Genomic DNA, 27,023 nt, shown 5'->3' with positions numbered 1-27,023 from the left:
TAATTGCTAGGACAAATAGGTTAATAATAAGAAATCTTTAGAAGTACAAGGGATTGAGGCTGGAGCTATCAAGTTGAGGTTTGATAACTATCAAATATTTATTAAAGGAGGTTCTCGTAAGAAAAGAATTGTACTATAAATGGCTTCTGGAGACACTGGCAGATTAGGAATTAGTGATTTTATGTTTGTTTGACCCTGGTGAGCTCAGAAATGAATAGAAAGGAGACATAGAGAATAATTTAAAAAACATATTTTGGAGTGTATCTATATATTGGAATGTCAAAATTCAGGGCTTGTGTTTGCTACACCAGGATAATGGTGTGGGTATATTACAAATAATCACTAATTCAAAGCAAAGTATGAAGACAAGGTAGGATATAACTGGAGAGTCTCTAGTCCGGCAAGTACATAGAAGTGAAAACCAGTGAAGGGGCAGATCTAGATGAGGTTCAAGGAAGCAAGAAGGAATCTTGATGACAGAATCCAGATAGCTTCCAAGGTTCCTTCCAGCTTAACATCCCTGATATGACCTTTTTCCTTCCCTTGCTTTCACTTTCCTTGCTTTTCCTTCCTTATGATAGAATAATTGAGCCAGTTATAAATCTTAATACCCCAATTTTCCATTCTACTACACTATAGCTATTGAATAAAACCATAATGAATTGGTCCAATTATATTTACCACCTTATGCCAATTTTCCTGTGATGAAGTTATATGAACAGAATTTAATCATGCCCAATAGCTTTGATAATCAAAATCTAAGAATTGAAAAAGACTTTAAAGGGGATATAGTCCAAAGTACTTTAGTAGGAATCCCTCTTAAATGGGCATCCAGCTTTCATTTGATGACCCCCAGTGACAGGGAACTCACTTTTTTGCAAGGCAACTTATTGTGCTTTTGGTTGGCACAAATTGTTAGCTAGTTCTTTCTAACATTGGTTGTCTTTTCTTATTTCTGACTCATTCTGACCCCGGTAGGTATTACTAATATCTCTTTCTTCTTGTGTCTGCTTCTTTGTTTCTCCTTCAGTCTCCTTTTCCATTTTATTTCATTTCTTTGTCTCTTTTTATCTTTTAGCCTCTGACTTTATTTCTTTCAGTCTCTTTGTTTTTGTCTATCTGCCTCTCCGTCAAATTTAATCTAAAAATCCGTCAAATGGCCAAGAAACATTATCTCAACCTCCTGTCTTTTTAGGTTGTTAATGGGCTAAAGTAATTATAGCAGTCACAATGACTGACATAATTATCAAAGCAGCCAAATCAGAAGAGTATTAACTAAAATGGCTACAATATCCAAGTTAAATACATTCATTATTGATAATAAGAAGTGGGATGGGAGTCTTCACTGTGGACTTGTTTAGGACAAGAAAGCTTTCATTGTAAGAGTCATGACTTTTTTGTGGGGTTTAGAAATTGGGCAGGGCATGAATGTGTGAGGAGGAAGGATAGGACATTCTCAGATATAGGGAATAAAATGAATGTATGTAGAGGTAGGAGTGCTAGGAAAAACAGTCTCATAAGAAGAACTCTTCAGAATTAACTATAAGGGCCTGAATTTGGACCTATCAAGGTATGACTTGATAATTAATATTTTATAAAGGGGATTCTCTTAAAGTAGGGATTATATTATGGCTTCTGAGGATAGGGAATTCTGTGATTCTTTGACCCTAGTGAGTTCAGAAAAAATATAAAGGTGGTACAGAGAATAACAAAAAGAATATATTTTGGAGGGTTGAGTATCTATAGATAGAAATGTCAAAATTCAGCATTTGTATTCACTACACCAGGATAATGGTGGCAGGAATGTTACAAATAACACCAATGCAAAGCAAAATATGAAAACAATGTAGGAGAGAGGAAAGTCTCCAGTCTAGCAAATTCATAGAAGACATGAAGACCGATCAAAAAGCAGATCTAGATGAGGTTCAAGAAAGCAAGAAGAATTTCAAGGACAGAATCCAGAAGAAAGTGGTTAGGCAAGTAAATATGCTAGTTTTGTACAATTTAACCTAGTTAAAACTCAGCCTTTTGATGAATGTTCCTTGTTGGTGCCTATAAATACACAGCAAGGTGTCACTTTGACTAACACTTTGTCACTATAATTAGGAAGCATTTCTCAGGTTAGGATTATTATTCAGTATAGGGCCAAGGTAAGGGCTTAGTCAGAGTAAGGACTAGATGTCTTTGGGAAAGGTTAAGAGTCAGTCCTCCATCAAAGTTAAATGGGATTAGAGAGAGTGGTCTTATCTGTGACTCCTGTCAGTGGGCTTAATGTTAAGGCTGTAGTCAGGTAATTGGTTAAAATGTCACAGACTAAGACACTTGCATAAACAAGCCCATAATCTTCCTTATCCCTAAATCAAATTGAATCACAGTCAACAAGAATATATATATATATACAGTAGCTACTGTATGCCAGGCATTATGCTAAGCATTATGTATACAAAGAAAAGCAAAAGACAGTCCCTAATCACAAGGAGTTTATAATCTAATGAGAGACAACATATGAGTAAGCATGTACAAACATTATATACAAATTAAATTTGAGATAATCAAGGGAGAGAAGAAGAGGAATCAGGAAAGCCTTCTTGCAGAAGTTGGGATTTTTACTGAACCCCGAAAGAAACCAAAGAATCCAGGAGACAGAGGTGAGAATCAAGAAGATTCTAGTCATAGAGGGTCAGTCAATGAAAATACACAGAATGGAGAGAGGGCATGTCATATGTAAGGAATAGCAAAGAGGTCAGTTTAAGTGAATCCTGGAGTATGTGGAGAGGCAAGGGATAAGAAGACTGGTAAATAGGAAAGGAACTAGAAAAATAGCAAGTAACTTTGTAATAATACTTCAGCTAATCTTCATTGCATGGCTCTCTATTTTTTTTTTAAATCTTCTAAGGAGGGATAGTTTCTCTCGACCTTTCAGTCTATGGCAGGATGTCACAACCTAATGCCACCACCTTCCACCCAAGCACCTTCATCCTCCTGGGCATTCCTGGGCTAGAAGACATCCACATCTGGTTGTCTCTGCCCTTCTGCTCCTTCTACCTTGTAGCAATTTTGGGCAATGTCACTATCTTACTGGTGATCTGGACTGAAAAGAAACTGCGGGATCCTATGTTCTATTTCTTGGCCCTCCTCTCCACTATTGACCTGGCACTCTCAACAACCTCTGTGCCCCGCATGCTGGGCATCTTCTGGTTTGGAGCCCACGAGATCAACTTTGGAACATGTATGGCCCAAATGTTCTTCATCCACAGCCTCACTGGTATGGAGTCGGGTGTGCTACTCGGCATGGCCTTTGATCGCTATGTGGCGATCTGTACCCCTCTCCGCTATACCACTATCTTGACAACTCAGGTGTTGACTGGAATTGGAGTGGCTATTGTGCTTCACCCTATCTTGCTCATGATCCCTGTTGTCACCCTTGCCTGTCGTCTGCCCTTCTGCCAAGCTCGTGTTATTGCACACTCTTACTGTGAACACATGGGTATCGTAAAATTGGCATGTGCCAGCATTCGTGTTAATGCCATCTATGGTCTCTTTGCGGCTTCCTTTCTTCTTGTGGATCTGGTCCTCATTGGTGTTTCCTATGCCTATATTCTCCGTGCAGTCTTCCGTCTCCCTTCCCACGATGCCCGACTCAAGGCGCTGAGCACCTGCAGTTCCCATGTAGGAGTAATGTGTGTCTTCTACACCCCTGCCTTTTTTTCCTTCCTTACTCACCGATTTGGTCACCGAATACCCCCATATGTTCATATTCTTATTGCCAACCTTTACATGAGCATCCCACCAGCACTCAACCCTGTTATATATGGTGTGAGAACCAAGCAGATCCGGGAACGGGTGCTCCGGTACTTCACTGACTGATACTTAGTGCCTTCTTAATGCCCAGGAAGGGTGCCCTGCAGAAGATAGGTGCAGTGCTCACAGACCTAGGCTAGGACATCTAATAGAGTACTTGGTAGTTGTTCCCAGGATAGCCAAGTAGAACTGAACATTCATGGTTTTCCATGTCTGAATGGCTTTCTTGGTCTTCAAATGACCAAATACACTAGCTAGTGTTTATGAAGTGCTTACTATATTCCAGGCACTGTGCTAAGTACTTTATAATTATCATGTCATTTGATCCTCACAAGAAGCATAGGAGGTAGATGCTATGATTATCCCCATTTTACAGATGTAGAAAAAAGTTGCAAACAGAAGTTAAATGACTTGCCCAGGGTCACATAATAAATATCTAAGGCCAAATTTGAACTCAAGCCTTCCAAACTCTAGCATAGTGCCACCTGGCTGTCTACTAATATCTAGCCATCTATTTCCTGGATCTTAAACATTTTACTTTCTTGCTTTTCATATTGCTGAGATTCCTAGATCTACACAGTCTGCAAATGTTTAAAAAATGACCATTCATTTTCTAGAGGATTATCATGCACTTTCTATGAGGGAGAGAAGATGGCAAATTGGTTGAAAATAGAGGTCCTGTGGATCACATTGGAAGAAGCAATGATTTTCCTGACTAAATTTGGAAGGAAAAGTTTGAGTTGAGCCCACATTAGAGTGTTGCTCATGCCACAAGGGGGAAATCTGAATGGAAATATAGAAGGAAAACCTGCTAAGTTTTAATTGAGACTATAAAACCTAAGATGTCAGCTCTGAAATATTAGGAATCTAGGATTTTGATGTGACTATGAAGAATGATTCTAGGGCTTAAATATTTTGATAGCTACTTAACTAAAACCTTCAACTTGTACTATAGGACCAAATTATAAAGAAAGTGAAACTAGTCTCAAATCTTCTTGGTCACCTCCCCAAGTGGCATATAAAACACTTGCAAAGTCTTAAAAATGGTACCAGAAAAATAGTAACTATACCTTTTATTTCCTTCTACAATGTCTGCTAGACAGTCAAAAATAGTCAGTATGTAAATATTTTATAATGTGTATACTATAAAAATATTTATGCATTTCCCATTATATACCAGACATTATATTAAGTACTATAGATACAACAAAAAAAAAGTCCCTATTTAAGGAACTCCCAGTTTAATGCGAGAAATGATTAAAAAAACTATGTACAAATGAGCACTATAGAACACAAATTATTAACACAGGGAAGGTATTGGAATTAAAAGGGGTTGGAAAAATCTTCTTATAGAGATGGAATTTTGTTGAGATTTAATGGTAGCCAGGGACTTCAGTAGCCAGTGACAAGGAGGGAGGACATTCTAGTCATGAGGAGGAACAACGGAAAACATTGAGAAATGGAAGGGTGTTGTAAAAGGAAGAACAAGGAGACTATTGCCATTGGATGGCAGATTATGTGGAGGTTTGGGGGATTATAAATTGTATGAAGACTAGAGAGGCTATGGAGAGCTCTGACAGTCAAATGGAGGATTTTATATTTTATCCTGAAGGGAATGAGATGCCATTATAGTTCATTAAGTAATAGAGAGGGTTATGATGGGGGTAGGCATGGGGAGGTCAGTGTGATATAGTCAGCCTTGGGCTTTAGAAAAATTATTTGAGAGTTGAGTGGAGGATAGCCATCAAGTGGTAAGGTTTAGAAAAATGGAATGTTCTTTAGGAATACACTATATATACATATATATCATCTGAAGGATATATATATGTATATACATATATATGTATATAAAGGCACAAACATGGGGGGAGTTGTGTGTATACATATATGCACCCAAATATTTAATCAAAGGAATTTATCTCCTCCTTGGGAAACAGAGGTAAATAAAAAGAGATACTTCCTTGTTTACGGTCAATAGCACACTTCATAGATAACTATCAATCCTACTGACAGAGGAACACAGATTTAGAAGTTGAAAATAATTTAGGAGCCATCTAGTCTAATCCCCTTTCCCTGAAGATCAGGTAATTGAAGTTCAGAAAATAACTGGATGAAGATCACATAGGTGGTAAGTAGAAGAGATGGCATTTGAACCCCAGTCCTCTAATTTAGGGTAGCTAGGTGGCACAGTGAATAGAATGTTGGAGCTGATGTCAAGAAGACTCATCTTCCAGAGTTCAATTCTGGCCTCAGATACTTATTGGTGGTATAAACCTAGGCAAGTCACTTAATCCTGTTTCTCTCAGTTTCCTTGTCAGTAAAATGAACTAGAAAGGAAATGGCAAACCACTCAAGTATCACTGCTAAGAAAACACCAAATGGGGCCACAAAGAATTGGACATGATTGAAACAATTGAACAACAGCAATCTCTAATTCCCAAATTATCTTTCTTTTCATTGTTTCTTCCTTCATGAAATAATCTCATTAAGGCTTCATTATTCTGATCCTGAGCCTCTTTGAGCCATTTTAGGCTTAGTGAGGTGGTATAGTGGATAGAGATCTGGGCTTAGGGTCAGAAGAATTAAGTTCAAATCTAGCTTCAGATATTTACTAGCTTAGTGAATCTGAGTGAGTCGCTGATTCAGTCTGCTCAGATTTCCTTAAGCATATAGTAGGGATAATGATAACATCTATCTCGCAGGATTATTATGAGTATAATAATCATAAAATGTTTACCATTTTGTCTGGAATTTATTAAATGCTTAATAAATGTTTATTTCCTTCCTCCTTCCTCCTTTCAAAGATGAACCTCTAAAGAAAGGACTGGAGTGATCTGGATTTACAACCATAAAGGAAGGATCTCCCTTCCAGAGGAAGCCTCCAGATGTTTGATGACTTCCTGACTGTTCAATCCCCATAGAAACTGGGGAATAGGATATACATATGATTACCCGTAACATGAATGGGAGAAAACATTTCTAGGAGAGGTATTGTTTCTGGATGTCTAATTCCAAATTGTAAACTGCTGGAAGTTGTTCTTGGGCTCAGTTAAATTCCATCCTTTATCCATGAAACACACACCAACCTTCCTTCAGCCTCTTCAGAGATAAATGGAGTGGCTCATCAGCAGGGGGTTGGGGGAAATAGAGGTTAGAAGGCATTTGGACATGTAGACAGATGAATGAAGGACTATGCGGAGCCTCCTCTCTGATATACTTTTAAGCGTAAATTATATATAATTCCTGAGTATGAAATCAGGAATATTTATGGCACTACCAACTCATGGAATTGAGAATGGCCATATTTTATATATTCCTCCTATTGTGCCAAAAAAGTGCTCATTACATGTTTCCATGCTGATTAGAAGTCCTCATTTAAAGAAAACTTTGATATACAAAAATATAGTCTTATAGAATGCATGCATTAAAGAACCCTTATTCATGATAGAGAGAAGCCATTTCCTTTAATATTTAATATTAACACATTTATTTATCAATTTATTTAACTTTACATAAAAATTGGAGTAATAAGAAATTCACTTGTCCTATAACTTTTTCAAGAAGACATGTATAATGCCAAATGAAATATAAACATGATAAAAATTTGACACTATATATTTCCTTATGGGGGATTTCTCATTACCCATTCCTCAACTATTTCAAGGTGTATATAGTCTCCCTTAAAAATCTTCATAAGAAATACCAATAACCATATTCCACCCTTCAGTGGAAGGTAAGGGAGTGAATTTAAGTGCCAACCATCATTTTTTAAAGCATTTGACCCATATTCTTTGAATAATAACACATTTTTATTGAATTTCAAGTTGATAAAATGTTTTCTCACAACAATATTTTACATTTTTTGAGAGTTCCAGTATTTTATTTAAGTTCTACAGATAAGCAAACTTAGGCTTAGAGAGAACTTTTTGAAGGGACCTGGAGCTAATAAAACTTTGAACAAATACTTGTACTCAGATCTCTGGACTAAATGTCCAGAATGCTTTCTTTTCTTATCTATCCCAATGTACCGTGCCAGATGATAAAGTAGGAATGTTTCATTACCTTTATTGCTATTTTCCACACTTAGCCCTACAACGTTCACTAAGAACCTATCCTCCATATTGATAAATGAAACTCTTCACAACCTGACATTTTCATCAATTCATTAGAGTTAAGGACCTGGGGTCCAGTCTTTCACTGACTCCAATCTTGATTTTATTAAGGGGTACATCAACCCACATAATCAAATATCCTCATATACTTTCACCTCTTAAGCCCCTCAGCCTTCCCATCATCTAAATACTGTAACTTCTCTCAATCTCAGTTACAGATAGGAGGAGGTTTATGTTGGTGCTATTAAAGTGATTTTCCTTAAATCTTATAGTCTGGTAATACCATTCCTCAAGTCCAGGGACTTCAAGGGTAAAATACAATCTGTTTTGTTTAGCTTTTAAAACTTTTAATAAACTGCCTCTCTTTGCAGCATCATTTCATACAACTCCTTCTTCCACATAATATGAACCAACCAAATTGTCTTTTGTTCTTTCCACACCATACTCCATCTCTTTTCTCCATTGTTTTTGACCTAGATATCTCCTATTAGTAGAATGTATTTCTCCGTCAATCTGTCTCACAGACATTGACTATCAGTTGAGGAATAGCCCATCATCTTATAAATTTGACAAAGTTCTCTATATGTTTTAGATATGAGACCTCAGAAATGATAAAAATTTTCCCGATTTCTGAATTCCTTCTAATGCTGACTATATTAGTTTTATTTGTGCAAAACTTTTTTGATTTAGTGTATTCAAAATTATCCATTTTCTTCTTTCAATGACTAATAAATGCTTGTTTAAAAATGCATAATTTGTATCTTTTATCTTACTATCTCCCACAAGTTTTCCATCTCCACAACTTTGAAATTCCCCATTCTGACTATAGCATTTTGTCCTTCTATCTCTTCTTATGCCTAACTATCCCAGGCTATTCTCTATCCTCATAACAATCTCTAGTAACTACAACCCTTCCTGATTTCCCAAATTATTTATCACCCTAGCTCTGGCCTAATTTTTCTCGCTTCAAAATCTCAATGTGTTGCAACCTCTGGACTCACTCTTCCAACTCACATTAGGCCATCATCTAGTGGCTTCCCAAAGATAGGCTCACTTCTACTTTCTTCACATTCTATTAATTGGCAACCCTGAGGGTTTAAGGTATTCTGACACCATTGCTCATGAGTGCTTATTCTCTGGATTCCCCTCAATTTTGATCAGTCAGCCCACAGAGAGCAAGGAGTTCTGACAACTAGATAGAAGGAGATTACAATGGACCTATTGCAGGCACTGGGTGCATAACTTTATTGCACTGCCCATATAATGATTACAGATTGCAACCCCAAGCCAGTGAGGACCCTAATCACAATTCCAGGGGAAGAGTGCTTGTTGTCACTCTCAGATGAGAGCACACTCCAAGAGACTACTGACCACACCTCTTCTTAGATCACAACACCTTGGAAGAACTGAAAATTAGAAAATCCCAGAACTAATTCTGAAAACAGCAACATAAAAAACCTGAAGCTAGAAAGAGTGTCTCTCTCTATCAGAGCAGAGTCCAATTTTATTACAGTCAAAAGTGGAAAAATAGGCTAGACAATTAGCAAACAACAAGTCAAAGAGCCTGACAATAAAAAATTTACTATGGTGACAGGGAAGGCAAAAACACAATCTCAGAAGAAAACAAGATGAAAAATGCTATATTCAGTATCTCAAAAGAAAAATTTAAACTGACATGAGACTTGTAATGGGGAAATTGTAGAACTGGTATAAAACTTAAGATAAGGCAGAATAGATGACAGCTTGAAGAAGTCTTAGACTGGAGTTGGATTTCTTCAAGCTGTCATCTATTCTGCCTTATCTTGAGTTTTATACCAATTCTACAATTTCCTCATTATAGGCCCAAATGAATTTCTGCCTATTCTCTCCCCTAAGGCCTATTGCTGTCTTTTTGGGGAGACTGGGCTGCACTTTACTCTCATTTTAGTGATAAAGACCTTTCCTCATCCCTTGTCGTGTGAGGATGAAAAATCATATCACCGCATCCTTTTATGGATTTATGCTACTCCAGAATTTGTTTTAAGATTTTATTTTAAAGTTTTATGGAGGGGAGTTTGGGAGGGCTCAGGGTTTTTACTATCCCCTTAAATCATATTAAAGTTCATTTCAACAGGCGTATTTCATTCACTGTGTCAAAATTCAATTCTAGAGGAATCTTGCTTTTCTGTAATTAACTAAGACAGTTCTTGTGTTGAAGCCACCCTCTGTGTTCAGGACCGAAGATGAAAGTTATTTTAACAAGAAAGTAATTGCAATCTTTGGATACTCTACCATGTCCAATGAGAAACCAGTTACCCACAGGTCACAATAAAGAATCAAAGATTTCTGCTCCAGTTTAATTATAAAATTTAAAAATTCACAGGAAATATATATTTTGTTTAGTGTCTCCCCTCTTGGTCAGTAATTGAATATCTTAATGAAATGTATCCTTTAAAGTTAACTATCTGTTTCTTCCAATTTTCCTTTTACCTTTCTTCATATTTTCCCTCCTTTACTTTTCTCAGATTCCTCATTTTCTCTTCATTCTTCTCTTCCTTTTCCCAGCATTCATTCTTTACCATCACCAAGATCACCTCTCATCCTTCCCAGGCCTCTCTGTTCCTCTATTTTCCAATTTCTTCTCCTCTTTCTCTCAAATACACCTTCTTCTTTCCTCAATGCCACTGTTTCCCTTGCTCATATTCCCTCTTTTATCTCTTCAACACACACTTCTTTCCTTCCCTCAAAAAACTCCACTTCTCCATTTTCCTAACTCTTTCCTCTTCTTCCCCAAACTTTCCTTTAGAAAATTTTCACTCTTCCTTTTTCNTTCTTCCCCAAACTTTCCTTTAGAAAATTTTCACTCTTCATTTTCACAGTGTTCTATTCTGACCTCTGCCAATGCCCAGGACTCCACTTATCCCTTCCAGGAGACCCTTACTCTTCACAGCCACTTCAACCTCATTCTTATTATAATCTTTTTTTGTGGCTTAAGGAGGAAAGAACTGTATATGACTGGGTGCAATCTGGTGTCTTTAAATCACAATATTGGCCAGAACTCTTTAGTATACAACTCTCTGTATAGCTAAAGGGTTAATTCAAAGCAAGATCATCGCTGAGCATTAGGGACTCTCTGCCTTCCTCCACATGCTTGCTGTCAATACCCTCAGGAATTCCTCAGCTGAAGTTGCTTATTCCTTGTATTATCTCCAGTATAAAGATTCCCTCCTTGGAGTTGTGCAAAGAGGGGTCTAGGGCACTGACAGAGGTCACTGGTTCCCTCACAGACCCAAGAGAGGTGAGTCCAAATCTGCAGATCTCTGCAATCTAAGGGAGGAAAGTTTGGAGTATAAGGTGAAGAAGAAAGAGGGTAACAAAACAAAGAGTGCTGAGGAGGGCAGTTAAGAATTAACCTGACTGAGTAGAGAGGGATGATCTGTATAAATATCTGCATAGACATTGTCAAAATACAGCAAGAATAGCAAAAATATTCATTATTTGCCTTCATATCACTTCCAGAATTGCCTGGTGGAAGAGAGATTCCATTTATTCAATTAGCTGTAGAGACCAAGACATAGAACAATGGCTGTAAATTATCTAGAGTCAGATTTTGATAAGATAAAACTTAAAATTTACTGCTGTTCTAAAGTAGACAGGACTAGCAGTGGCATTTGGCAAGTAGTGAGATTTTCATGAATGAAATATCTACTTGTTATTGAAATTATGTAGGAGATTCCTCCCATGAATGTGAGCTTGTACCTTCTGAGAAGGTTTCCTCCACTGGTTCATTAATATCACATTATTCTATGTTTTTTCAAAATAAGTTCTTTTTCTTCTTGCTCCCATTAAGTTATCATAAATATGATTATTGTACCTGCTTATTTAGGCAGTTACATGGTAATGGCAACATGTGACTCAGAAAGTCTGACATAATCAATTAAAATAATATATATATATATATATATAAAGTGTTTTGTGATCTTAATGGTATTATATAAATTTAACTATTATATTTCTGCCTCTGCCTCTCAATACTTCCTTTTCTTTCTTTTCCCTCTCTTCCTCTCTTGTTCTCTAAGACCCTGACCATGTTGATTTTTATTTCTTTTTTCATCTTTCTTTGTATATTTCTCTGCCTCCCACTCTGCCTGTATTTCTAGTAATGTCCCTTTCCCCTGAATTGCTTCATTTCCACTCATTAACCATAATATCGCCTTCTATCCTTTTTATACATGGATTGCTTTTACCATCTTCTCTCTATAACTTTTGCTTTTCCCCTTTTCTTTTCAAATTTCTCTCCCTCCATCTCTTTTCCCCTCTAATTTGTCACTGATTTGGGGGAGACTTTGATGAGGTGTTCTTCTTCTTAGGTAAATCACAGAATAAAGACACCTCAATGAAAAAATTTAAACTCCTCTTGGTACCTGGCCAAGTTTTAAAAAAAAAAGCCTGTTATAAAATTGTTTTGAGGGCATCTGAGTGATCAAAAAGTATCCTGAGGTTGCAGATGGGGGAATAGTCTAATTATATTTATTCTATATGGGAACTAGAAAATGTTCAATTCTTATTTTTTCATTGAAAATTTATTTCAGTACCTTAAAAGAGCCATTATTTTATCAGTGTATCACCTATCTTTCTTTACAATACTGATCTCAGCCTCTTAAATATTAACTGATCATTGAGGAGTTTCCCTGACCTCAAAATCTATCCTATGGTAGCCAAAAAACTTAAAATTATTTTTCCTACTTGGCTAAATTTTGCCTCAGATGAAAGATAATGTCCTACCATTGGGTACACATTCAAAGTCTTCACAACTATATATTACCTGCCAGAGACTATTTGTTATTGGTACAGTCTTATGGACCCTAGATGACTTCAAAGAACCAGTGAAATAGGAGAAAACTTCATCAATGTAAACTGAGTACAGGGAAAGTACATTAAATTATTAAATAAGTTCGTTCTTAAATGTATAAGAATATCCATTTGATAAATATGGATTGGAAATCTTTTATGAATGCAAGTTGAAATAGGAATGGAGATAATCTCTGATGAGGCAGAAGAGAATCTACATAGAATATAGAAGGTAGAAAAAACTAAGAGAGAAGAGAAAGGAAAGAGGAATGGTATGAATGTAATATTTGGATCACAGCAGAGCATTTCACTAAGTCCTTCATGATCTTTTCTTGGACAAAGTAGAAAAGTGTAAACTTGTAAGTGTTATGGTTTGGTTAACACACAATTGCACAAATAAACCAGAATAAAAGAATAGTGACTGATGGCTTCACAAGAAAATATGAATCTTCCCTCGTGGTGTTCCCTTGGTATATTCTTTTTTGCTTTATTCGGCTCAACATTTTAACAATGGCATAGTATAAGTGGTATATTTAGAGTCAGGTCTAAATAGAACACAAAATTGGGAGGGAGCATAAATATGTTGAACAATAGGTTCTGGAACTAAAGAGTTCTGAAAAGGTGGGAATGTTGGGTCAAATTTATTAATATAAAATGTAATAGAGATAAAGGTAAATTCCTAAAATAATTCAAAAAATAATTCCTAAAATAATTTAAAAATAATTCAGATTTCATATGTGAAATGAAATCAATAAAGGGGAAATTAATAGGGCAATTGTGGCTAAATAGTTTATGTAAAATAATAGCTGGTGGATAGGCTGAAAGATAAGTCAATATGATAGTCAACAAAAATGATCATTTGCTTTTAGGTTGCATTAAAAAAGTGTTCATTTAATAATTTTTATTTTTTAGAAAAGTTAACATGGTTACATGATTCATGCTCTTACTTTCCCCTTCCCCCCCAACTTCCCCCTCCCATAGCCGATGTGCATTTCCACTGGTTTTAACATGTCATTGATCAAGACCTATTTACAAATTGTTGATAGTTGCATTGGAGTGTTGGTTTTGAGTCTACCTCCCTAATCATGTCTGCCTCAACCCATGTGTTCAAGCAGTTGCTTTTCTTCTGTGTTTCCACTCCTGTAGTTCTTCCTCTGAATGTGGGTAGCATTCTTTTCCATAAGTCCCTCAGAACTGTCCTGGGTCATTGCATTGCTGTTAGTACAGAAGTCCATTATATTCGATTTTACCAGTGTATTGGTCTCTGTGTACAATGTTCTTCTGGCTCTGCTCCTTTCACTCTGCATCAACTCCTGGAGGTCTTTCCAGTTCACATGGAATTCTTCCAGTTTATTATTCCTTTGAACACAATAGTATTCCATCACCAGCATATACCACAATTTGTTCAGCCATTCCTCAATTGAAGGGCATACCCTCCTTTTCCAGTTTTTTGCCACCACAAAAAGCACAGCTATAAATATTTTTGTACAAGTCTGTTTATCTATGATCTCTTTGGGGTACAAACCCAACAATGGTATGGCTGGATCAAAGGGCAGGCATTCTTTTATTGCTCTTTGGGTATAGTTCCAAATTGCCATCCAGAATGGTTGGATCAGTTCACAATTCCACCAGCAATGCATTAATGTCCCAATTTTGCCACATCCCCTCCAGCATTCATTACTCTCCCCTTCTTTCATTTTAGCCAGAGTTGTTTTGATTTGCATTTCTCTAATTATTAGAGATTTAGAGCACTTTCTCATGTGCTTAATGATAGTTTTGATTTCTTTACCTGAAAATTGCCTATTCATGTCTCTTGCCCATTTTTCAATTGGGGAATGGCTTGATTTTTTATACAATTGATTTAACTCCTTGTATATTTGAGTAATTAGGCCCCTGTCAGAGTTTTTTGTTATAAAGATTTTTTTCCCAATTTGTTGTTTCCCTTCTGATTTTGGTTATTTTTGTTTGTACAAAAGCTTTTTAATTTAATATAATCAAAATTATTTATTTTACATTTTGTAATTTTCTCTAACTCTTGCTTGGTTTTAAAATCTTTCCTTTCTCAGAGCTCCGACAGGTATACTATTTTATGTTCACTTAACTTATTTATAGTTTCCCTCTTTATATTCAAGTCATTCAACCATTCTTAATTTATCTTGGTGTAGGGTGTGAGATGTTGATCTAAACCTAATCTCTCCCATATTGTTTTCCAAATTTCCCATCAGTTTTTGTCAAATAGTGGATTCATGTCCCAAAAGTTGGGCTCTTTGGGTTTATCATACACTGTCTTGCTGACGTCACTTACCCCAAGTCTATTCCACTGATCCTCCCTTCTGTCTCTTAGCCAGTACCATACCGTATTGATGACTGCTGCTTTATAGTATAGTTTAATATCTGGTACTGCTAGGCCCCCTTCCTTCACATTTTTTTCATTATTTCCTATGATATTCTTGATCTTTTGTTATTCTAAATGAACTTTGTTATAGTTTTTTCTAATTCAATGAAAAATTTTTTTGGTAGTTTGATAGGTATGGTGCTAAATAGGTAAATTAATTTGGGTAGAATGTTCATTTTTATTATGTTAGCTCGTCCTACCCATAAACAATCAATGTTTTTCCAATTGCTTAGATCTAGTTTTATTTTTTTGGAAAGTGTTTTGTAGTTGTTTTCGTACAATTCCTGTGTTAGTTTTGGTAGATAAATTCCTAAGTATTTTATATTGTCTAGGGTGATTTTAAATGGTGTTTCTCTTTCTACCTCTTGCTGCTGAGATGTGTTAGAAATATATAGAAATGCTGATGATTTATGTGCATTTAGAATACCTAAATAATCCCATATCAGAAAAAGAAATTGAACAAGCCATCAAAGAACTCCCTAAGAAAAAATCGCCAGGGCCTGATGGATTCATAAGTGAATTCTATCAAACATTCAAAGAACAACTAATCCCAATACTATACAAATTATTTGATATAATAAGCAAAGAAGGAGTCCTACCAAACTCCTTTTATGACACAAATATGGTACTGATTCCAAAGCCAGGTAGATCAAAAACAGAAAAAGAAAACTACAGACCAATTTCCTTAATGAACAAAGATGCAAAAATCTTAAGTAGAATACTAGCAAAGAGACTCCAGCAAGTGATCAAGAGGATTATCCACCATGATCAGGTGGGATTTATATCAGGAATGCAAGGATGGTTCAACATTAGGAAAACCATCCACATAATTGACCACATCAACAATCTAACAAACAAAAATCATTATAACCTCTATTATTTAATATTGTACTAGAAACACTAGCAGTAGCAATTAGAGAAGAAAAAGAAATTGAAGGTATCAAAATAGGCAATGAGGAGACTAAGCTATCACTCTTTGCAGATGATATGATGGTATACTTAAAAAATCCTGGAGAATCAACTAAGAAGTTTGTAGAAATAATCAACAACTTTAGCAAAGTTGCAGGATACAAAATAAAAAAAAAAGTGTTCCGAAAGAAGGTAACAAATCCATAGTGTTATGACTGAGCAGATCACATCAAGAGTGTGCAGTTGTGCCACCCATTTTGCTTATTTTTAGAAGTTTTATTCATGCCCTTCCCTTTTCATCACCAATCATTTTCTGATCTAGACCCCTTCCTTTGGCCCCTTCTTTGTAGTACCAACAACATCAAGGGTATCAATAACAGGTAAGTAATATTGATCAAAAACCATTGTATTTGACAGCATAGCGAACATTTCATATGGGAGTCTTCTGCCTTTCTCTTGCCAAGATTAAAATGTGTTTTTTTTTCTTTAAACCTTTACTTTCTCTTTATTTTATTTTTATATGCTTAACTTCTGAGTTAGAAACAATACTGTGTATTAGTTCCAAGGCAGAAGAGTAATAAGGGTTAGGCAATGGGGGTTAAGTGACTTGCCCAGGGTCACACAGCTAGGAAGTGTCTAAAATCAGATTTTAACCTACAACCTTCCATTTTTAGGTCTGGCTTTCAACCTACTGAGCTATCTAGGTGCCCCCCTTTACTTTCTGTCTTACAAACTGTAGGATGGAAGATTAATAGCTATAGAAATGGGATTATGACTTGCTTAAGGTCACACAGCTAGGAAGTATTTGAGGCCAGATTTGAACTAAGATTATTCCAGTTCCAGGTCTGGATCTCTATCCACTGGTCCACCTAGCTATCCCTGTATTTCATTTGTGATGAAGAGAATGGAGTTGACCTTTAAAATAATGCTTTAATTTGCTACATTTTAGTGTTATTTTCATGCATATCACTATAGTCATTGTTTATATTGTTATTCTACTTCTGATTAGTTTGAGGTTTATTAATTCGTACACATCTACTCATGCTTTTCTGAGTTATTCATATCCATTGATATAGTGTTTTGATATAGTACAAAAAGTTTTCCTCAGGAGAAACTTATGTGTTAAGTAATGTATTATTCCCATTTATAGATAAGGAAAATTAAAAAGGCTCCTTATGGTTGTTTCTGGGAAGATTATAACTCAGTATAGAAGTATAGCAGTCTCCTCATTTTTTCCCTCTCCTCCTCCTTAATATTAAGAACAAATATTTACATCATCACACTTAAAATTAAAAAAAAACACATATTTCATTTCATTTGATTCTTATAGCAATCCTTGAAGGTAGGAGTTATTGTTATCTCCATTTTATAGAATAGAAAAATGGGGCAGACATACTTAAATGATTTACCTCCAGTCACACAGTAATATTTACTACTATTCATAATATCTCTCTTATCAGACCTTCAAATTATTAGGTACACATATTTTTTTTAAACTCATAGACAAAAAAAAATTTTAACTCATAGAAAGAATTGCTTCAGATCTAAAATAAAATGCTTTAATTCCCTCTTGTTTCTCTAGGAATCCTTTGTATTTGGATCCAATTTGAATAATTGTAGTCATCTGCAATCATCTGAAGAATGCCTTTATTAAATAATGCTAGTTCTCACCCCTTTTCCTTCTTACTTCTGGGAATTCCTGGTCTGGAATACTTTCACATCTGGATTGGCTTTCCATTTTGTGCTGTGTATCTGATTGCCTTAGTGGGAAACATCACTATCCTGACAGTGATTCGACTAGAACAGAGCCTCCACCAACCCATGTTCTACTTCTTGGCCATGCTGGCTACCATTGACCTGGGCTTATCCACAGCTACTATCCCCAAGATGATGGGTATCTTTTGGTTTAGCTTGGGAATGATCAGCTTTGGAGGTTGCCTCACCCAAATGTTCTTCATCCACATCTTTACTGGCATGGAGTCAATTGTGCTAGTGTCAATGGCCTATGACCGCTATGTGGCTATCTGTAATCCTCTCCACTATAGCTCTGTCCTCACCAACAAGATGGTAGCCTTGATGGGCCTTGGAGTACTGATGAGATCTTTTTTCATTTGTCTCCCCTTTGTGTTTCTCATCCTAAGACTAACTTTCTGTGGACATTATATTATCCCTCATACCTATTGTGAGCATATGGGACTGGCCCGCCTGGCCTGTGTAAGTATCAAGATCAATATCATCTATGGCCTCTGGGCCATTTCTATATTGGTGCTAGACATGGTTGCCATTGCTATCTCCTACGTGCAGATTCTCCGTGCTGTCTTTCGCCTCCCTTCTCGTGATGCCAGGCTCAAAGCACTTAGTACATGTGGTTCCCATGTCTGTGTTATCCTGGCATTCTACAGCCCCGCACTCTTCTCCTTCATGACACACCGTTTTGGCAAGAATGTACCCCGTTATATTCACATCCTCCTGGCCAATATGTATGTGGTCATCCCACCCATGCTTAACCCTGTTATCTATGGTGTTAGAACCAAACAGATTCGAGAGAAGGTGCTGAGTGTATTCTGTACAAATAGCCCAAAGCCTGGAATTGCTTAGGTTAGTTCCCCAAGGAGGTACAGGGACCATCTCCAAATAGTTTGTATCATTAATCATAGTGAATTCCTCCTAATTAGAGGGTTTTAAGCATGGACTGCATAACCACCAGGCAGAAATGTTATAAAGGTGATTTCTAGCCTACAGTAGAATAGACTAGACTAGTTGATTTCTGGAGCTCAGATTATATAAATCTGATATATTGTGAGTCTTGTTTCTTGTCCCCCTGATTTATAATTGTCTTCTGCTTTAGTGGAAATGAGCCCCTCAAAATTCATGAATGGCAAGGAATAGGGAATGTGTGGAGTTCTGGAAATGGGAATATATCCCCATATTTTAGTGTAACATGAAAGGAAACTTAAATATAGATTTAATGACTTGGAATTTCTGGAAAATATTGAAGCAAAATTTTTTCAAATTATAGTTTTAAGCCCTGATAAGGAGAAAAAAAATCAGCTAAATACAAGCATCAGTAAATTATGAGAGAGCAATTTAAAGAGACCATAATTTTCCCCTACATTTCCCCTAATTTTCTAGATTTGGGATATAAATATAAGATATCTACATTTAAGCAAGAGTTTTGTTAAAAATATTTTTTGAAATTCAAGATTTTTGAAATAATTGTGTAAAATGTCAAAGAATCATAGATTTAACAGTAGAAGGGACCTCAGGGATAATTTAATCCATTAATAAAGAAAATAAGACCAAGAGAAGTTAAAATACTTTGCCTAACATTATAAAGGTGGCTTAAACCCAACTTCTCTGGATCCAGCTCTTCGGATGGAATGAAAATAGGTGGAGAAGACATTTATAGATCAAAAGGCCTGAAAATGTAATGGTCAATGCCAAACTAGAGGTAAGTCTATAGAAGAGTGCCATAAGGCTGTGATTTCACCTATTCTGTTCAGTGTTTTTACTAGCAACTTGGGTGTAGGTATACATGGCATATTTATCAAATGTAGGTATGAGATAAAACCAGAAGTAATCATAAATATATTAGACTGGAAAATCTACAAAGATTTTGAAAGATTTAAACAAACAAAAGCAAATAAAAAATAAATTCAATAAAAAGCATAAAATAATGTCATTATAGAAACGAAAGTTCAATAGGACCTCAGAGGTTGTCTATCTTATCTAAACCTGAACAGATAGACTTTTCTACAAAATCCTCAAAAGAGGTCCTTTTATTTAAGGGAGAAGTATAAGGTCAATGAAAGAATATAGCACAATTCCCCAGATGTAACGAAGTCTAATCTCTACCTTCTTTTAACTTTGGAATTCATTATTGATCTCTTCTATTTGTCTAAGATCTAACTAGTTGGATGTCTATGTTAGAGTTTCTTGAGCCAACAAATACAACAGATATTCTTTAATCTTCTCAGTTTACCCTATATAAACTTTTAGACATTTTTTTTTATGATTTAGGGTTCTATTTAGAATGCTAAGTAATCATCTGAGACCTGATACAATCAGTACAATGTCACCAAAGAAGGGTATCTGCCTAAGTTGGAATAATAAAAATGCACATATTTCTCAGCAATTGATGGCACTTTTACCAAAAAAAAAGGAACATAAGTTGAGACATAAAGAAAACAAAAATTGCTAAAAGAAAGGTACAATAAATGAAACCTTTGCATTTCACAACACAACAAAATTAGTAAAAAACAAATTAAATGAGCACAAATGCATTCATGAAAATGCATATTAACAAAATAGTAAAATAAGAGTCTACATGATCAAAATACTAGAAATAAACTAGTTGTCAACCCCAAAAGGAAAAATTCCCAGAGGATAAATATTGAAAATTAGAAAGGAAAAATTCAACATTAAAAAAATACTTCACTACCATTAATTTTAATAAAACAATTTTTTTAACCCTTAACTTCTGTGTATTAGCTCCTTGGTGGAAGAGTGGTAAGGGTGGGCAATGGGGGTCAAGTGACTTGCACAGGGTCACACAGCTGGAAGTGTCTGAGGCCAGATTTCAACCTAGGACCTCCTGTCTCTAGGCCTGACTCTCAATCCACTGAGCTACCTAGCTGCCCTAATAAAACAACTTTTAACAAAAACCTACTGTATGCTCTAATTTCAATTTTATTTCCTGGTTTGTAGTTTGAGGTGAAAAGCAGGCAAATGTATCTCATAAAAGATGCTTGTTGGTAAAGGTACAAACTTTTGAATGGATCTTTGCAATGGCGATTGAAAGGCAATAAGCCATTCAATTCCCTCTGCCATTTGAATTGTGTGTGTGTATGTATGTGTATTATAAGACTATAATAATCATTCAATTCCTTTTGAGTGAAAGTATCATCCAATCCAATGTGATTAAATTCAATAAATATTTCTTATGTACCTACTTTAAACCAGGCATGGTATGTTCCTCACTGGGAACGTAAATTAAATAAAGAAATAATCCCTGCCTTCAAGGAGCCTGCAGTCAAATGATCCAAGAGTTGTCAGTAAATTCATTGCAGAGATAAAATGCTGATCAAGCTCAGAAGGCAATGTGTGGAAGCAGTAATATTTCAAACATCCAAGGTGGATGAGAACTCACGAGTTCCTATGACAATGATAAGTAGCTCCCACATGATGTAAATATGTTCTCAATGATAATATGGCAAATGAATATCCCATTTTTCCATCTATACTGTTCTTTTATCCCTGTTGGGAAGGGTGAGGAGGTGTTGGCATAAATTAAGTAGTATTAATTGAAAAAGAGTTTGTGGTTATATGAATTAAGGTTGTTACACCCATTCTTTTGTTTTACTATTTTTATTACATTTAGTAAAACATTGACTTCCTATCTGGCAGAGTGTTTTTTAGTTATTAAAAATAACCTAAGGGCATTGGACTTTTTCCCTTTCCCAAAGGACTGCCTCTAGGGAGAATTCAAAGGGGTTAAGGCTAAGGTCATTCAGTGGCTTAAAGCCTCTCTCCTCACACCTATTCAGAGTTCTGAAGAGTGATATCAAAACAGATTAAGATTTCCATATTATTTTTGGTGAGTGAAACAATAGGCTTTGGCTCTATTTTTTCTAATTTTGGCATTTATCTTTTTTTTCTTTAAAAATTTCTGACTTTACATTATTTTTATGTCTAAATATTCCCTTGCTCTCCCTCTATCCAGTGAATGACCCACTTAACAAAGAGTAAAAAAAAAAGAAGGGAAAGAGAAAAGAATTTAGCAAAACTAATCAACACACTGATTATGAGAGTATATTCAATGATTTGTATGCTTAGCCCCACATCTCCACCATGTGTGCAAAGAAGGTTGCTTCTATAAATATAGGTAGGGGAATGATGCCTGGAGTGAAAGGATGGAAGAGTTGGGGGAGGAGAAGGTCCAGCATGAGGAGTAAACAATATTGGGAAGAAAGAAAGCTTTTCCTCAGACAGCAAAGGAAAAGAACCCAAAAATGTTTTTGAACAAACAATTGATCATTACATTGCATGTGTTTTTAATTCAAATACTTTAGAGGGAAATGAAATGAGGAACAGGTGAACAAGTTTATCCTCTGGGAACCCAGGATGGAACATAAAAGGAGATACTATAGAAAGGTAATTAAAAAAAAACTCAACATGAGAAAAAAACTTTCCAATAAAAGTCTTTGTGACTGAATGATTAGTTAGGAATGCTATATAAAGAATTCTGGTAGTATTATTGTTTGTATATGGATTATAAACTAGAAATGAGCTAAGAAATGCTTGAGTCCAAGCCTAACATTTTCTATGTGGAAAAGCTTTGCCTAAACAAGGGAAAGTAACTTGCTGAAGATCAGATGGGTAGCAAAAAGTGGGCTAGTATTTGAACCCAGATATTTTATCTTCAAATCCAGAAACTATTCTGTTTTCACAAGGAACAGGGTATTGAATCTTCTTTTTCTTCCTCCATCTCCCCATCTGTTTTCTTCATTTCTCAGTGTGCCTCTGTATGGTTGTTTTCTGTCTTTTTTTCAAAAATTAGAGTTGTTGGTTTTTTTTTTTTTAATATCTGATGGGATGACTCCTGAGTTAAGAAGTTACCATTATTGGAAGTCTCAAAGGGAAAGCTAGATAATCACTTGCAAGTAATAGTTTAGAATATATACCTGTTCATCTATATATGTTAATTAAAATAAATTCTGAGATTTATTATCTTTCAGTTCTTTAATTCTAATATTCCTTTGTAGTGAGATTCTGGACATGCTCTTCTAGAGTAAAGTCAGCTGTATGTTCTATGAATATTCTAGGGTAAGACTAAGTGATAAGTTTGTCTTAATATCACTGGCTCAAGCCACCATTCCACTGGATTCTGTCTGTTGCACAAACTAGTGATTGATTGCCCTATTTTATTTAGGCAATTAATATTGATTAACAATATGAGCTTTTACAAAGTGATATTTAACAAGAAAATTTAGCAAAATCAAAAACATAACTTTCTTGATCACCTGTATACACAACTATCCCTATATCTTCTTAGGTTCAGAGCAGATTGGGGATTGGACAATATAATTTCTACCAATATTCATCCTTCCAATTAAACTTCCAAATGCAGCATGGTTATCAGATTGATGTGTGCATCTCTGTTCTTGCTATAATAAACTCAGTAGAAGATCTCTATTCCTCGATGCCTGGTTTTCTGTTCTTCATTGTCTGGCTTTCTGGTTGATTCTGAATTGGATTCCAGCTCACAGATTTTGGTTGGATCAATTCCTAATCTAATTCACAAAAACATCATAAACCTCAATCTTCTCCATCTGGAAAGATGAAAAAAAAAGAGAGAGAAAAAAGAAATGTAAATTTTATCTTCTTTTTTTAAAAACCCTTATTTTTCACCTTAGAATCAATGCTGTGTATTGGTTCCGAGGCAGAAGAGTAGTAAGGGCTAGGCAATGGGGGTTAAGTGACTTGCTCAAGGTCACACAGCTAAGAAGTGTCTGAGGCCATATTTGAACCTAGGACCTTCCACTAAGTAACCCCGCTGCCCCAAATTTTATCTTCTTAAAGCCAAATATCAAAAGTTCCTTAAAGTAATACTTTTTTTGACTGGTTGAAGTCATCAGAAATTATTTTCTTTTTTTTCTGCAGGAACAATGTCATTTCAATATTGTTTATAAAATATGGAGTCTAGCATTGAATACAGTGTTGAAGATATGGTCTTAGTACTGTACACTATAAGCATGACTTCTTTCATTCTTTGCTCTGGGCTTTTGTGTACTAACTTTGGCCATTCCTATATGGAAGTTTGAAATTTGGGGAGTGGAATTTCATCACTTGCTGGATAAATAACTTTATTAAGGTTTATAAGATTTACAAGTCTTGTTGACTTTTTTATTTTTGAAGGGGCTTATTGGGAAAAGAGGATTGAGCCAAAGAATTCATTATCTTGCCTTAGGATGTGTTTGTTAATGGATGGTATGTTTGGAATGTCATAGGGTATGACCTTGGGTAGGATCCTCTTATTCCACTTAATTATGTTCCCTTTACCCTGGTATATTTATGGTTTGATAATTCAGATGGATGAGGGTAATGGGCAAATGAGAAGGTACTCCCACCTCCTGAAGAACTAGTGTCCCTACTGTGTGAAATTGTGGCATAGCAGATCAAAAAGTATATTTTCATACTAGTATTGGCTACTGAACATGGTGAATACTCAATAACTCTTTTTGACTATTAAAGACAATTAAGCTCTCTAAACATTGCTGGGAAATTCCCTACTTCATATATTGATCAATATATTTTATCAATGAAATAGATGAAGTCATTATAGGCAGGTTTAAGGAATTAAGTAATGATTCAGAATTGAGAGGCTAATTAGCATACTAAAAAAAAGTCCAGTTCCAAAAATAATTCAAGATGAGAAAATGATAAGCCAAATCTAATCTTATAAAATAAAATATTTATGAATGTAAAGTTTCATGTTACTGCTTATGAATCATTTCTACAACTACATCTAAGAAAGGATGTGAGAAGACAAAAGTACTTATGGGGGAAAAACCCCTTTTTTTGTAGTAGACTATAAGTTTACTATAAATCAGTTTTATGGCATGCATAAAACCCCACTGTTATTCAGCTTTAAAGTCATGACTCTGGTGAATCACAATTTGTAATATTGTGATGATTTTAGTAGTCACGTGTAAGAATGGACATTGTCATTGTATTGACTTGGGCACATTGGAACTCTTTCAGGGAATGTTGACAAGAATATAAATATTTTCCAGGGTAGGTTAGAGAAACAGGATATTTATGTTGGAGAAAAAAAAAGTCTTATTGACAACATAAAAACTGTCTTCAAACTATTAGAATCCTGTCCCAGCTATGAAAAATTTCCAAATTGGCAAAAATAGGCAGAAGTGGTAGAATTCAAGATTTGAATAATTTATATCAACTTCCTAAGAATAAAGGTTTTCAGAAAGAAAATGGCCCCACTTGGGAGACAGTGAGTTTCAGATCAAGTTTTTACCTGGATACTAGATGATTACTTGCTAAGTATGTCACAGAATAGATTTCTGTGCAGGTAGGTGTTTAATGATACAATGATCTCTGAGTCCATGTTGTATTATGGGATTATTTTATTCTAATGGAATTAAAAATAACCTGTTCTATATCTCTCTAGGAATGCAAAAGCATGAAGGGATAACATTTGAATGCTTTCCAGTATTTGAAAATCTATTGGTTATGAATATAGCCATCTGCAACTACCAAAAGGATGACTCATTCCAATGATACTCAATTCCACCCCCCTTTTTTCATATTACTGGAAAATTTCCACATTTGGATTGGCTTCCCTTTTTGCATTGTGTATCTTATTGCTCTCTTGGGAAACATCACCATATTGTTTGTGATCCAGACTGAGAAGACACTTCACCAGCCCATGTTCTACTTTCTGGCCATGTTGGCCACTATTGATCAAGGACTATCTACAGCCACCATTCCTAAGATGTTAGGCATCTTTTGGTTTAAACTGAGGGAGATCACATTTGGTACCTGTCTCATTCAGATGTTCTTTATACATATCTTCACTGTAATGGAATCAGCTGTCCTATCTTCTATGGCTTATGATCGCTATGTGGCCATCTGTAATCCCTTGCATTATAGCACTGTCCTCACCAACAAAGTGGTGGCCATAATGGGCATTGTGGTAGTGGTGAGGTCTTTCTTCACAGTGATTCCTTTTGTGTTTCTGATCCTTCGACTTCCTTTCTGTGGAAACCATGTCATTCCTCATACCTACTGTGAACACATGGGCATTGCTCGATTGTCTTGTGCTAGCATCAAAGTCAATATGATCTATGGTCTGTGTGCTATTGGCACTCTTATGCTGGACATTGTAGCTATAGCTCTGTCCTACATACAGATTCTCCTAGCTGTTTTTCACCTCCCCTCTCAGGATGCCAGGCTGAAAGCCCTGAGCACTTGTGGCTCCCATGTGTGTGTCATCTTGGCCTTTTATACTCCAGCCTTATTCTCTTTCATGACCCACCGCTTTGGCCGGAATGTCCCTCGTTACATCCATATCCTTCTGGCCAACTTGTATGTCATTGTCCCACCTATGCTTAACCCTGTCATCTATGGAGTTAGGACCAAGCAGATCAGAGAAAAGGTGTTAAAGATGTTACTCAAGAACTAGATCAGAATGGAATGCCATCATTTTATACTTTTAGAGAATATTTTCAAGTTCAGCATTGTGGTTATACTAGGAGATGCTTCTTCTTGAAAATAGTAACTCCATTCATCTCCCTCCTGATACTTTTTTTTTAAACCTTACCTTTCGACTTAGAATCAATGCTGTGTAAGACAGAAAACTGGTTTTGTGACTTGCCCAGGGTTACATGACAGCTAGGAAGTGTCTGAGGCCAGATTTGAACCTAGGACCTCTTGTCTCTAGGCTTGGCTCTCAATCTATCAAGCCATACAGCTGCCACCAAGCTGCCTCCCTGATACTTCTTTTTAAAGTCTTCCAGTGATACAACTCTATATGACCTAAGATCACATTGACTCGGCCAGGTGAACACTCCATGAATTAAATCTAACTTTATAAATCAAAGTTTTTTACTGAATCTCCAAATCAAACACCCTGATATCTGGTAGAATTATCTCTTGCAGGAAAGATACTGGTAGCCTTTGGAATGATATTGTTAAGTGCTTTACTAATAATATCTTATTTGATCCTCACAACTCTGTGGGGTAGGTGCTGATATTATTCCAATTTTATAGTTAATGAAACTAAATCAAACAGACATTAGGTGACTTGCCCCAGGTCACACAACTAACATATTTAATCTGACCTCATGTCTCCCTGACCCCAGGGTTACCACTCTATTCACTATACCTCCTAGCTTTCCATATGAAAAGAAGCAATAGATTATCATGTTACTAAAAGTTGTGAAAAATGGGTCAGG

At 35.9% G+C, this 27,023-nt stretch overlaps 3 protein-coding genes across 3 annotated transcripts; all 3 read left to right on the top strand.

The window, feature by feature from the left end:
- The first annotated feature begins 2,934 nt into the window (after positions 1-2,934).
- On the top strand, positions 2,935-3,867 carry LOC123241165 (olfactory receptor 52J3-like). The gene has a single exon (XM_044668867.1). The coding sequence runs from the start codon at positions 2,935-2,937 to the stop codon at positions 3,865-3,867; it is 933 nt and encodes a 310-aa protein (XP_044524802.1).
- A 13,821-nt stretch (positions 3,868-17,688) lies between these two features.
- On the top strand, positions 17,689-18,645 carry LOC123241163 (olfactory receptor 52E4-like). The gene has a single exon (XM_044668866.1). The coding sequence runs from the start codon at positions 17,689-17,691 to the stop codon at positions 18,643-18,645; it is 957 nt and encodes a 318-aa protein (XP_044524801.1).
- A 6,685-nt stretch (positions 18,646-25,330) lies between these two features.
- Positions 25,331-26,251, top strand: LOC123238719 (olfactory receptor 52E2-like). Its single transcript, XM_044665926.1, has one exon. It carries the CDS (start codon positions 25,331-25,333, stop codon positions 26,249-26,251), a length of 921 nt encoding a protein of 306 aa, XP_044521861.1.
- Positions 26,252-27,023: the final 772 nt, after the last annotated feature.

The sequence above is a fragment of the Gracilinanus agilis genome, chromosome 3, assembly GCF_016433145.1.
Source record: "Gracilinanus agilis isolate LMUSP501 chromosome 3, AgileGrace, whole genome shotgun sequence".
NCBI classification, from domain to species: domain Eukaryota; kingdom Metazoa; phylum Chordata; class Mammalia; order Didelphimorphia; family Didelphidae; genus Gracilinanus; species Gracilinanus agilis.
The sequence above is the reverse complement of the archived record's forward strand: the minus strand, read 5'-3'. Positions and strand labels throughout refer to the sequence as shown.